Below are 13288 nucleotides of genomic sequence, written 5' to 3' on the forward strand. Positions count from 1 at the left end.
TACCCCGACTCCCGCTTTCCAATTCTCACATCTAACCTTATCCCAATTCCTTCAATACTCATCTCTCCCCATCCCCATCCCCATCCCCAGCTAATTCCACAAACTTCAAGGCTCAAACAACACCTCGATAACCTTCTCATTTACATTTCCATAACTGTTCTTACCGTTTTACCTAGATATCATTCATCATTCATCATTCATCATCTTGACCACCAAGCCCCCCAACTTCTCAACACTCAAGACCTTCTCGCCGGGACGGATTAGGAAGGTGCGTATACATAAAGTTCATTGCACACAACACAATACCACGCTTGACATGGTACAATACAACACACTTGATATGACATGAAATCGATGAACCTCAACTCCCGGTGAACTTTTCCTTTGTTCCTTTGTAACCATGATTTTGGTTGGTCAGAAAGCGAGGGAGGAAGGGGAGGAAAGAAGAAGGGATGAGATCCGGATTTCTAGGTAAGCATAGAACTTCGCAGTTCTAAACATCTATCTCTCATTTCTTATTTCATTCCAGAGACAGGAGTAGTAAATAAAATGTGAACCCACCGAACCACGTCTATTGTCATGCACATCAATTGATCATTCTCACATCTACATTTACATATTAAACTGAGTCCAGAAAAGCATTTATCATTTCAATACCCCTTGAATTCATTAACTCGCTAGGCCTACGCCTTATGCTGGCTGGGTCCAGAAGCACTAATCTGTTGAATGTCTCTAGTCATTTTCTAATCTTCGGGTCTACGCCCCCTTCATCCACTGCGCTACCAATTTCCACCCATCCAAGCATTTCTCCATCCTCTGTATCTCTTCATCTTTATTTCGTCTCCTCGCCTCAAACCGAAATTCATTCATCACCAACTATATCCCGCTAAAATCGGAAATAACTAACCGAGGAGGCAGCTCACGCTCGCTGTTGAAAAAAAAAATCCCACAGATAATAACCTTCAAGCGTTAATTTCTGCATATCCATACCGTAGTAACCCGCCTGCACCCATTCATACCATAACATATTTCCTTTTCGAGATCCTGATCTTTCCCCAATATGTAAATACAATTATATTCCTACTAGTAGCAACTCTTTGATAAGAGTGCGTGTGCATGGCTCATCAACTCTCACCCTGCTCCATCCCATGTACCGAGCAACGATTCCCCTACAACTCCAAATCATCACTAATCCCAATATCAATACTAGCAATAATATCATCATCCATAAGGGGTCTCCTGAACCCTGGAACTCCTCCCTTTGTAGTCGTCTGCAGCCTACTGAAATCTGGTACCGGCAATGCATCCTTCTTAGCCACTAATTTGGGAGTATTGTTGGTCGAAGTTCCACTGACTGGAGTCGCTGTTGCACTGTCCTTTCCACCAGTATGATCATGTTTGAAAGTAGCTCTAGTCTTGACACGACGTGAGTGATCTTCATCAACAATTTCTCCGCGAGCAATTGCTGCTTCAGCTAATCGTGCTGCACGACGTTCATTAATTTGTGCTTGGCGTACTTCCTCGATATTCTTACGACGGTTGGTTCGGTTGAGTTCAGCAAGTCGATCTTGTTGGGAGTGGACGGTTTTCTTCTTTGGCGTGGGCTTAAGTGTAGTGCCATAAGCTAATTTAGCACTTTCAAGTGCCTCGAGCTCCGAACGATATTTCTCTTCCAGTTCGGTATTTCCAAGGCTCTTCTGCTCCTTAATAGCGTTGTTAAGACGCGCGCGTTCTGCTGTGTTCCATTTTTCGGTCAAAACGCTTGACTTCTTCAACTTTGTTTGCAACTCCTCTTCGGTCCAAGGTCGATTAACGAGTGCATTGATTTCTGCACACTTTTGCATCAACTTTGGCTTTGTTGGAACAGGTATGCCATCTGCGATACAATTTTGCTTATATCTTTGCCATTCTGCCTCTGTAAATCGAGAATCTGAGCAAGCAATGAATGGCCATGATCTTTCAGATTTGCCGTGTGCAGCGATCACATATTGTGTTGTTGAGAATTGCTTCCCATTAGCAGACATCAAAGCATATGGTCTATCTTCTTTGAAGCCTAAATTAAGTTAGCTTGGGCTAATACAAGAATAATTCCAATGCATTAACCTTTGACGAGCCCCATGCGGTAAAGATTCTGATTTGTCTCCTTATCAACACCAATATTTACCCGAACGAAGCATCCAGTAATAGCATCATCAAAGCCAGGATAAAAGCAGACCATGGCAAATCTACTTCTGCCAACTCGAACTCGTTCAAGATCGTATAGAACTGCTGGCTCTGCATCACGGTAATCTGGAGATGCAGATCTCTTCTTTGACTTTGACGCTGTCCACTCAACCTCGCTATCTTCATCAGATCCATCATCTGAATAATCATCGCGATTATCTCTGCGACTATCACCTCCACGGCGCTCCTTGTCTTCTTCACGGCGACGTTGACGATCATTCTTCTCAGCTCTTGCGCGCTTAAGACTGTCGATTCCAGTACTAGCTTCTCCAACTTTTCCACCACCCAGTTTGGTACGTTGGCGAGATGTCTTGCGCTGATTGTCGTCCAAATCTGCAGTACCTGCCTTGCGCTTTTTCTCTGCTTTCTTGTCCGCGGCATCACGACCATTCAAAAGTTGACGAAGTACTCTGTTTTGTCGATCCCTCTCGATTTCTTGTGCACGATCAGCCAAGACCTGTTCACGTTCGATTTCAGGCATAGACATGATAGTTGCTTTATCAGAAGCGTTCATGAATCGACCTTCGAGAGGATAACGATCAGCATCGTCGCGGAAACCTGGGCCATCAGAATCGGAATCAGATTCATCCATTGGGGCTGATCGTTCTGAACGAACGGATTCGTCACCAGAAGAACTGTTGTTAATCACATTAGTATAATACATGGCTATATATGACCGCTGTAAGGATATCTCGCGATATCAATTTTTGTGAATTTGCGACGGGAAGTAATGTAATATCAGATGGATAACCACGGTAAAAGAACACTTACGCTTCACCTTCTTCTTCAGAATCATCATTTCTTCTATCTCCCTTCTTTCCTCCCTTCTTAGCTGAACTCTTTATATTCCCATTGCGATCGGGTGATGAAGAACTGTGCCTTCCGTCATTTGAAGCGACCTGCTCATCTCCTGAAGAATCATCTCCAGCAAGAGCGAGGAGTTCATCATCAATATCCGCCATTGTGAAATCTCAAATGTAGCGAGTTTCGGTATATGTCGAGATTGCGATTGTAGATCAAAGACCCTGGGATCGTATGTTGTAGAAGTAAAAGGGTGGTTGTGATGAGATACGACCGAAAGTGCGTAATTTATAGTTTATCCAAATATCGTCAAGTAAAAGGTTATAAGTCGTTGAATCGTAAGTAGTAGATGTATGTGAGAGACTGACAGAAAAAGAAAATCTATAGTTTCTTCCGAAATAATGTTTGAATAACTGAGGCGTATGTTTGAAATAAAGTGAATTGGGGAATTTATATCTTTTGGGAACATGAGAACATTACAGTAGAACAATTCAGCCGGCTCTCCTTGGTAGGACATTAGCGTGTATCTAGCGCGAATCGCTTAGTCATCATTGCGATAACGTAATGATAAGGCATATCATCGCACTAGTGAATCACCGAAGCTCCGGTGTTCTAGGCGTCATGGAAATGAGGGATGGAAATATTTCTGAGATCATTTTATATATTTTATCATTACCATTGCTGTATTAGACTGATAGACGATTTGCGCAAACTCCAAACACCAAAATGAATACATATAGACTTTCAAATCGTTCTGCTCGATCACTTCTCACAACTCAATCACCTCTCTACGATTTCCTAGTACCAAGTTTCATCAATTTGCCCAGATCATCCCGCAGTATTCGCCAGCTCTCTACAACCCCTCCATCCTCCTCTTCGGCCACTTCTGGCACTATCTCCTCACCCAATTCCAAAAATGCGCATGAACATCACACTACGAACCCATCACACCCCGCTCCTCGATCCGGCTCAGAGGCCATTCTCAATGCCTCCCCCTCAAATAAGCCCTTGACCCCATCCCAAAAAGATTTTCTTACCAGCGCCCTGCGTGTCAATCAAGCCGGCGAGCTTGCCGCAACCCTGATCTACACCGCGCAAACCCCTCCAATCACAAATGCACACCCTCATCTGCGTCCCCTAATGGCGCACATGTATGATCAAGAAGCTGGACACTTTGCCACCTTCAATCATCTACTTGCTAAACATCGCATACGTCCAACCGCATTAACACCCGTCTGGTCACTAGCTGCATCGGCTCTAGGATGGGGAACCGGGCTGATGGGACGAGAAGCAGCAATGGCATGTACAGAGGCTGTGGAGACGGAGATTGGGACGCATTATAATGAGCAGGTACAGGTTTTATTGGAGATGAAGGCACAGATGGAGGCGAGGGGCGAGGAATTGGGAGAGGAGTTGACGGAATTATTGGAGACTATTAGGAGGATTCGGGATGAGGAATTAGAACACTTAGACCATGCCGTTGAACACGATGCGAAGAAAGCTGTGCCTCACGAACTGTTGACTGGCGTTATTAGGGCGGGGTGTAGAGGGGCAATTTGGGTTAGCGAGAGGGTATGATGCGATGTTTGATAAATGTACAAATATTGGGTACACATTGTTGTACAGAGTGACAGGGTTTATATTTGATAGAGAGATTTATTTATACGATTAATCTAGGTGTAGTACCATACAAGCTTTTTCGACAAAATAGACCACTGAAATAAAATGAACTCCAATCTCCATTTCTTTCTTCCTATGCTAGAAATCTGTACGGAAACGTCGTCCCATGAGAATGCTCCTCTTTGTTATATTATAAGCTGTACACAAATGAAATGAAATATACAAGGCGCTATCTAGCGTTGCCATTAAATACTAGTTACTATTTCACAGGTTAGCGAATGTCAACTGTGATTCAAGGAGAAATATCAACTTACTAAATTTGTAGAGGAGCAACTTGGTCGACTTGGTAAAGCCAGTTAGAGTTAAGTTCTTCCTTGATAAGCCAGTCGTAAGGAAATACGACAAGATGGCCTTGAATCATCGCCAATAGATCCTCAACATCTTCACTAGCGAGCAGGTCATCGCTTCCCGAAAATCCCTTGCGGCTACCTCTCGTAGTACCACGACGTCTCTTCCTGACTGATCCAGTTTGATTCATAGAACTGCTATTTTCTCTTCTATCTCCATTGGGTGTTGGTGTCGTGGAGAAGGTGGTCTTGCGGGTACTAGCTTGAGAAGTTGTACCATTAGTAGGAGGCACACCCAAAGCCGTAGCGTCGAGAGCAGGGAATGCTTCGTTGCCAGTTGGTCCAATGGGAGATGCTGCTTCATTACGAGAAGCAATTTTCTCGTCCACCCCGTTATATTGACCCAAACGACTCTCATCAGATGTATTGATGGCTGTTCGAGCATCATGTTCTGCATTGGCGCTAGCAACCCATTCAGATACTGTTCCAAGAGGATGAGTGCCACCTTGGCTATTCGGTTTTATCTTCTCCGAAAGAGGATTTCCGACTGAGCTTGAGCCTGGAGGTCCATGTCGACTGGTCGCTTCTTGTCCCTCTCGCTCATTAGTCTTTCCACCTCCTTGTGCTTGTACAAATCTTTCTGCATAAGCAACGAATTCTCTATACTCATGCCAATTCGTCACTTCACTATCTGGATTACACCTGAAGACTCTGCGATAGATCTTAGTATTGTTCTCAGCGATCTGTTGCCAAATTTCTTCCGCGAAAGAAAAGTTCAATGGATCACGCATACAATCCTTATGGACTTGCGCCATCTTGATGTCAGCCGTCAAGGGATTGAAAGGTTTGGGTACAGTATTTCCGGAAGCATCTATAGTTATAGGTGGACCACCAATATCGGTATCATCCATAACTGGTAATGCCGGTAATTGAGAAAGTTGTGAAAGACCAAGCTGCTCTGTTGTTCTCCTTACCAATTGAGGAGGAGGCGGCAATCCATTGTAGCCTTCTCCACTGTCCGAGCTGTTCTTTCTTGGAGGTGGCACAGATCGCGCATGAGGTCTCTTAGGTTGATTCAAAGTACCCTTGCCTTCTGGAGCAACATCAGTGATTAGCACTTCGCGACCGCCTTCAACTAGAACAGAATCTCTACCCCTCGTCTGCCCTATTTGTGATAGAGATTTCAGTTTATCAGTTCCATCACCGTCCACGTCTGCTGCATGAGCCGCGTTATTTGTGACTCTTTTATCCGTGGTCAATGGCTTGAACTTTTCAGGTTGTATGTTGGGATTGGCTTCTTGTTCCCAATCAACATCGTGATTAAAGCTGCGTATATTCTCATTCAAAGCAACACGGGTAGAGAAGTCATTAGAAACCCCCTTGGCCGGCGATGGACTACCGTCGCTACCATCATCTTCCTCATCGTCATATATTCCATCCATCTGTGCTTTGAATTCTTCTTCTTCGCGGTCCAGTTCATGAGTCTTTTCATCTTCCATAATCTCATCCACATCCAATCCCAGATGTTCTCGCATAAGACGCATGCGTAATTCATGGGCAAATTTTCCAACAAGATATGGTTTACCATCCATTGTCGACCATATCATATCAGTATCTCGAACAACGGCAGCAGTTTCCGAGTCTCTATTTCCCAACATAGATCTCTCGTTGATATTAGCAGAACCAATCAAGGCAATTCTATCATCCACAATGATGACCTTGGCGTGAATGTACAATTGCTCTGTGACGACCATCTTCTTTGGACCAATTCGACCCCATGTTCTGAGACTATAGAATTGTACGAATTCCTCGGGATCAATACCCTGACTCTTTAATCGTCCAAATATAGACCCATCACCACGACAGATACTTCGGAATTGACATTGCATGATCAAGCGCACACTTGTTCCTTCGGGTTCATCCACTGTATTCTGGAATCCAGGCATAAGTGGTATGAGAATCATACACTTCCAGCTCTCATTGTTTCGATAAGCGCGTATAGCACGCTCTACAATTGCATCACCGATCTTGTTGACAATCTTTACATTCATCGTCTCACAACTTGTGATAAAGAATTGATTCTCCATGTAGACGAAATGATCCGATTCTTCAATCATCTTGCAATAAGCAGTCATAATACTATGCTCGGTATCTGTAAGACCTAGGGACCAATCACAAGCTGAACGTAAGATCTGAACTTCACAAGTTCCAGTAAGACCAAGATCTTCCAATTCGGCCTGATTGTAATCAGGGGGTGGAAGAAGGAAGGGTGTTGGTCTTGTCGGTGTACGACCTCTAAGTACATAGTTCCATCTTTGCACGAAGTGTCTGGTCAAATCCCTAGCAGGTTGACCGGCGACTTGCATCGCAACATCGTGCCAAGGCATACGAGGAGTTTTAGAACGATCATACATTTCTGCGTAAGGCTCGTTGAGTTTGTAGAAATCTTGAACACGTGGATTGGAATAATCTTTTCCTGGCCAGAGCTGGCAGTGATCAGCATCTTTAGGCGAATCGGAATGCTCAAAACCTGTAGGTTTATCATCCACCACAGTGTGCTGAGGAGTATCCCAACGACCAAAACAAAGATCGATGCCTCCAACAAAGGCAACTATGTGATCGACGATACAAATCTTTTCGTGATGCGCAAAGAAGAATTGATTTTTCTTGAACTGATTGGGAGATCTTTGTACGAAAATATTTGGGTGCAAATCCAACATAGAGAACTTTGTAAATTCAGAATCGATAGGAATAGCAGCCTCAACATTTCTGTAAACAATGATGAAAACTTTGACTCCTTCCCTAGCTTTCCTCTGTAGCAAACGATCAAGTCTCCACTTCTGACTGATAGCAGCAGGTCTTCGCATGTAAAGTTGAGGACTGAGCCACCAATCGTGAATATAAATCACATCCTTTGCTTCATTGATTGCTCGAGAAACATTCCACATGTAATCACGACCATCTACAAGCCATTGCGCAGTGACCCCAGTTCTCACTGGAGCGAAACTACCAAATCTATGTTCCTTCGCCCATGGTGTGTTAGCAGCCATGAATTTTAACGACTCCTCGAACTGTCTGAGCTGACGTTCATTCTTAGCCAGTAACTTGATCTTGCGCTCTGAATTCTGAAGCTTGAGGCTGTGGTGTTGAGGGTGCTTAGCAGATCTACCCGCTTGTGAGACTTCTTCTTTCGCTTTCGCTTTTCCTTTGCCCATTTCAGATATCTTTCTCCTCTTCTTCTGTATTTCAAACTTTCCATCCACCAAATACACATCATAGATGTGCATGTTTTCTGGCGACTCAACACACACAAGATAACTGTGTCTAACCAAAAACCATTTTGGAGAATGACGGTCGAAAAAGTTATTAGGCGTAAGTATTCTCCTAACATCTAGCCCTTTTGCGGATTGAATAGCAAGATAACCTTCCTTTCCATGATAGCTACCTTCAGCAGCCAACCGTACTCCCATCGAAGATAATTCCAGAAATCTGCACAAGCGGTTACTATCCGCTCTGAAGATGAGCCATCGAATCATTTCTTGAAGATATTGTTCCAATCTTCTTCGCTGACGCTCATTGAATATCCTCTTCTGCTTTTCAGCACTGACTGCATTACCGCTAGCATCCAAGATGGCACGAGTACTTTTTCGTGCAGCACTCATGGATGGACGCCTCTTGATTTTACGTTTTGGTTCTGCCTCGCTTTGCGTGGCCTCGCCATGAGTTATGTCGCCATGAGTCGCCTCGCCGGCTGTTTCCTCCGCACGAACATTATCGGCCTCATCTTCATCACTTTCTCCTAGCCCTCGAACACCTCTGAAGTAAGGGAATGCGGATTTTGGAAATCTTGGTTGCTTTGGTCGCGCGTGGGCTTCGTTCCCCAAGTACTTATCACTGTTTCCTTGGAGCTTATACCGTAAATGTAGATTGGCGAAGTCCTTGAGGGAACGATGAATTATCCATTTCATTCGATTTGGACCGCTTCCATATTCGAGCTCAATTCGAAAAACTAGATGTCTCTCCGAGTCATCTGCGTCCTCTTCGGTAGGTCTGCTGTCCGTGATCTCAATTTTCAGTTGCTCAAGAAGGACTGGAATTCTCTTATTTCCATGCTCATCGCGTTGCATCATACTAGCAAACATGAGGACTGCAGGGGCGCCAGCCCGTAATTCCGCCATGAGTTCAGTAGACTTAAGATAGTCAACCTTGTCTTCCTTCTTGGCTTTGCCAGCAAAGAATTTCATGCTATGCTTTATCATCCGCCATTTTTGAGTGCCAAAAGTACTAGCTCTTTCTGCGCCAAAATACCCCGGTCTTCTAGGTGTTTGCGCTTCGCCCTCACTTTGCCCCCCAAGTCCTGTCACCCTTCTAAACTGACTTGGTCTCTTTGATCTTGCACCATCAACATTTGCAAAATCTTGTGCTTGTGGTGATGTATCAGCAATTGATCCTCGGCCTGGCATCCATGAACTCCCTCGTCGCCATGCACTTTTCCCGTTAATACGATCACGCCCTTCGCCTTCAGACAAATGACCTCTTTGTTCCAAAGACCCATCGGTTGCCCGCCTACCCAAGAAAAATGACCGACTTCCACCTGGGGAATCTGATGGTCCAGCACGAAACCTGGGTGCATTGGGCGCACTGTCTTCTTCCTGTGGTCTTCTCGTTCGGCGTTTCTTTCTTATGCGCGCTGGTTGATTGGATGTGCCTTCATCTGCAGTTTCTTCCGCATCTGCATCGCTACTTTCCTCGTGTAATGTTTGTGGGATATTCGTAGCAATGGGAGTTGTGCCAAGTCCTTCATCAAAATAATTCGTAGGTGTGCTTTGACTTCTGCCATGCCCTTGCATCCCACTTGGGGTAGCTAACGCTTTCAATTTCGACATTATAGATGCACCCCTCCTATCCCTCGCAGGCGTGTCATTGTCTTCTATACCCCATGAATCTTGTCGTGCGGAATTCGGAGGTTCAACAGTCGTCATATCTCTAGCGAATGACACGCTACGTCTGCCAGGTGGAGTTGATATACCATTGGTTGCGGAATGGCTCTCATGAGGAAATGAAGATGGAGGAGGGACTGGGGAAAAGCTGGCGCCTGCATTATTGGCAGATGTTCCAGGAGAGATAGCATCTGACGCAGAAGCTATGGGAGTATGATGTGGAACGCCACCATTCATATAATCGACTGCCTCTTCAGAGATATTGCTCGCTGCATTTGAGGTCGGTGTAGGTATAGCCAGATTGAGTGAATTTCCAGGCTTCTCAGAACTCACAGTCCGTAGACCCGATGGTCGTACAATTGAAGATCCATTTCCATGAGTGTTTATGGGCGATTGTGAGCGTGGAGTTCGTGCCGATGGTGAGATTGAGCCTGTTGTGCTTTGTGCCATTGTAAACTCTAGGTTCTGGTGGTAGGGGGATTCTTTCTAGAAGTAATCTCGATTTCCTACAAGCTAAGGTCCGGTCAGGACAGTATCGTGCTATCAGATGTATATCGCAAAGTTCATTGTGAGCAATTATGTTGTAAGTTGTCGAGTTTAATCGAGTCGAATTCCCTTTCAAGGGCGTGAATACAATGTTGAAAGTTCCAAGGGTGTTCGAGTTTGGTTGATGTTGAGGGGGAACCAAGGTATGGGTCTGTTGATCGTTTCCAATTGATTGAATTGTTAGACAGCTCAATTGCCAACCTAGATACTCGAGTAGATAGGTAGGGAATGGACAGAGTAATAGGTACCTATATCGAGTGAAAGAGTGAGCAAGAGATTTGACAATTGAAAATGTTTCTCATGTACCTACTCGAGTACGAAGGATGTATCTTACAAAAGGTAGGAGGTAGGTGGTAGGTGGTAGGTGGTAGGTGGTAGGTATGGTATACTCGAAGAATAAATAAAGGGTCGATCAGGGATTTTGTATTATTAGAATTCCTGGGTGGTATTTCAAAGAAAATAGGGAGCCAATCTCCCAGGGATCACTGTTAGATACATAGGAAATGACGTTTGACTAGGGGTCACCGTACACCGTAGATCCCCTTTAAATCGTTTTACCATTTGCTATTTGCCATTTGCCATTTGCCATTTGCCGCGCCTTCTTCGTCTTCTAGAAAAAGATATAGCTAGGTAGGTATTGGGTGATATAGTATATAGTATATATATACATACAGGTAGGTAATAGATATATGTATCTATACATTTATAAAACCTCTTCATTTAATAGGTCAAACATCTTCATCCTCAAATACTACTTAGGTAAATACTTGATCGACTGTGAACATTGTCTGGGGAAGACACAGGGAGAGGAAGGAGACATCTATAAACTACTTATTATCTTGACTAATTCAACCAGATAGACAGACCCCTTCCCTTCCCTTGCCATGAGTAGGTAGGTAAGTGGAGTAAAGATCTGAAAGATTAAAAAGATCTTGCATTGCATTCACAACCCCACTCTTTCTTTTATCCTACACCACCTTATGAACCTTGATAACCTTCTCATCCGAGCTTAATAGCTTTGTTCAAACGGGTGTTCGCTTCCCCATCTAGCTTTCAAGACCTACCTACCTAGTACTCGAATATATATCAGAACTCGCTTCAAACATCATGGCTACCCCTAACCCCCTTGAAAATGCTCCTCCAGCTATATCTATATCGGAAAAAACGTTTCACATCGCTGGTATCCTAACAACCATTTATGGTCTCGAGGAAATATCCCCATCATGTACATCCATATCATGTCTCTGGCTTCTCCACCCACGACTCCAAACCAAGAAAATCATGGAAAATGTAGCTTCGACTTGTATTCGAGGATGGAATCAACAATCAGGTTCCAATCGAACGGTTGCTTTGATCGCGGTTGCTTTTGATCAAAGAAATCATGGAAGCAGAGAAGTCAATGCTTTAGCAAATGAGTCGTGGAGAGATGGTAATGAGACTCATGCTCAAGATATGTTCAGGTTCGACACCTTGTAGTATGCGTAGATTGAAAATGGCTCATTCAGTGTAGTATATTTCATGGAACGGCAATGGATACAAGTCTCTTGATAGATCATTTACCTTCCTACATCTTCAATACCAGAGATTCCCCTTCCATCGACCAACATCTCGTCTTGGGTATCTCTCTCGGAGGTCATTCAGCATGGCAAGTTTTGTTTGCTGATCCAAGAGTCACTGCTGGTGTGGTGATTATTGGATGCCCTGATTACCTGCGTAAGTCTGCTTTCATAAATATTAGAATCAAAAAGACTTATGACATGTGTATAAACATGTGCGTCTTCACGCTACACTTTACCGTAGAATTGATTAACCAGAGTATCTGGAAATAAGCTGTTTCCATTTTTGGTACGCAAAAGGGGAGATCCTCGAGTGAGCCACGCATTTGGGAAGAAAATTTTCCAAACTCATCAAAAAACGATCAAGAATTATCCTCCCACCGTAAATGTGTGGGTTGAAATCTCAAGACCGATCTGGAAATAGTCACCCAGTAACCCTATAATATTACCAAAACCCCTCAGCAAGCAGTAAACATTGTCGATAATGGAGTCAAGCGAAGAAGGAAAAAGCAGATTCGCTCCTACAAAAACAATCCTCCACACATCTGAAAAGAAAATAATATACACACAACAAACAAACCAGCCTACCACTAAACCCCTACTAACACCCACCCCAGGAATAATGACCGACCGAGCGCGTCTCTCCAAACTCTCCACCTACACATCCACCTCTCCCCCCGGCATCTCCTTCCAGGGAAGCAAAGACTTCCCGCCCGCCCTGATTTCCAGTCTCCAAAAATGGGACCCGGCATCCATTCTCTTCGGAACATCTCCCATCCCCTCGACCTCCCCACCATCCCCTCAAGCCCAATCTCTCTACACACCCATCCTCACCCAAAAAATCGCCCACAAACGAATCCTCGTCTGCTCCGGCGCCGACGATAAATTGGTCCCCTATCATTGTTCTGCGCCCTTTCTACAATTTTTGAAAAATGCCACCGATGCGCAAACAGGCTGGTGGAATGAAGGTGCCTTGTTTTTGGACGATAGAGTCTATCCTGGAGTGGGTCATGCGTTTAGTAAGGATATGCTGGGTGATACGGTGAAGTTTGTGAATGAGACGCTGGCTGGGAAGATGGGAGAGGGTACGGGCAGTCAGGCCAGGATTTAAGTTTTGTGAATAAGTGGGAGCAGAGGAGAGGAGGAAGAATGAAAGGGGGATTGTTAAGCTATACCGCGGGGTAGATAGATAGAGAGAGATGCCTCCTAAGTAGATTGAATCTTAAACTATCTGTCTATCTTTTTCTTTGAAATG

At 44.3% G+C, this 13288-nt stretch overlaps 4 protein-coding genes across 4 annotated transcripts; 2 read left to right on the forward strand and 2 right to left on the reverse strand.

Moving 5' to 3' along the window:
- Nucleotides 1-1169: 1169 nt before the first annotated feature.
- EAE97_001575 (uncharacterized protein) lies at nt 1170-3185 on the reverse strand (the record flags this gene model as incomplete). Its single annotated transcript, XM_038872086.1, has 3 exons — nt 1170-2053; nt 2104-2858; nt 2995-3185. The coding sequence occupies 3 exons, from the start codon at nt 3183-3185 to the stop codon at nt 1170-1172; spliced, it is 1830 nt and encodes a 609-aa protein (XP_038736644.1).
- Nucleotides 3186-3750: 565 nt separating this feature from the next.
- On the forward strand, nt 3751-4602 carry EAE97_001576 (uncharacterized protein; the record flags this gene model as incomplete). Its single annotated transcript, XM_038872087.1, has 1 exon — nt 3751-4602. The coding sequence occupies one exon, from the start codon at nt 3751-3753 to the stop codon at nt 4600-4602; it is 852 nt and encodes a 283-aa protein (XP_038736645.1).
- A 294-nt stretch (nt 4603-4896) lies between these two features.
- On the reverse strand, nt 4897-10381 carry EAE97_001577 (uncharacterized protein; the record flags this gene model as incomplete). The annotated part of the gene is made up of 2 exons (XM_038872088.1): nt 4897-4903; nt 4959-10381. The coding sequence occupies 2 exons, from the start codon at nt 10379-10381 to the stop codon at nt 4897-4899; spliced, it is 5430 nt and encodes a 1809-aa protein (XP_038736646.1).
- A 1030-nt stretch (nt 10382-11411) lies between these two features.
- EAE97_001578 (uncharacterized protein) lies at nt 11412-13269 on the forward strand. Its single transcript, XM_038872089.1, has 3 exons — nt 11412-11937; nt 11988-12190; nt 12651-13269. The coding sequence occupies exons 1-3, from the start codon at nt 11585-11587 to the stop codon at nt 13142-13144; spliced, it is 1050 nt and encodes a 349-aa protein (XP_038736647.1). The 5' UTR covers nt 11412-11584; the 3' UTR covers nt 13145-13269.
- The last annotated feature ends 19 nt before the right edge of the window (nt 13270-13288 follow it).

The sequence above is a fragment of the Botrytis byssoidea genome (assembly GCF_014898295.1).
Source record: "Botrytis byssoidea strain MUCL 94 chromosome Unknown BBYS_003, whole genome shotgun sequence".
Lineage (NCBI taxonomy): Eukaryota > Fungi > Ascomycota > Leotiomycetes > Helotiales > Sclerotiniaceae > Botrytis > Botrytis byssoidea.

Excerpts from the sequence above, each read along its gene's own strand:
- EAE97_001578 (XM_038872089.1), top strand. The coding sequence starts at position 11,585 with ATGGCTACCCCTAACCCCCTTGAAAATGCTCCTCCAGCTATATCTATA. Across the intron at positions 11,938-11,987 it reads CATGCTCAAGATATGTTCAG|TATATTTCATGGAACGGCAA; the intron begins GTTCGACACCTT and ends CATTCAGTGTAG. Across the intron at positions 12,191-12,650 it reads TGGATGCCCTGATTACCTGC|GAATAATGACCGACCGAGCG; the intron begins GTAAGTCTGCTT and ends CACCCACCCCAG.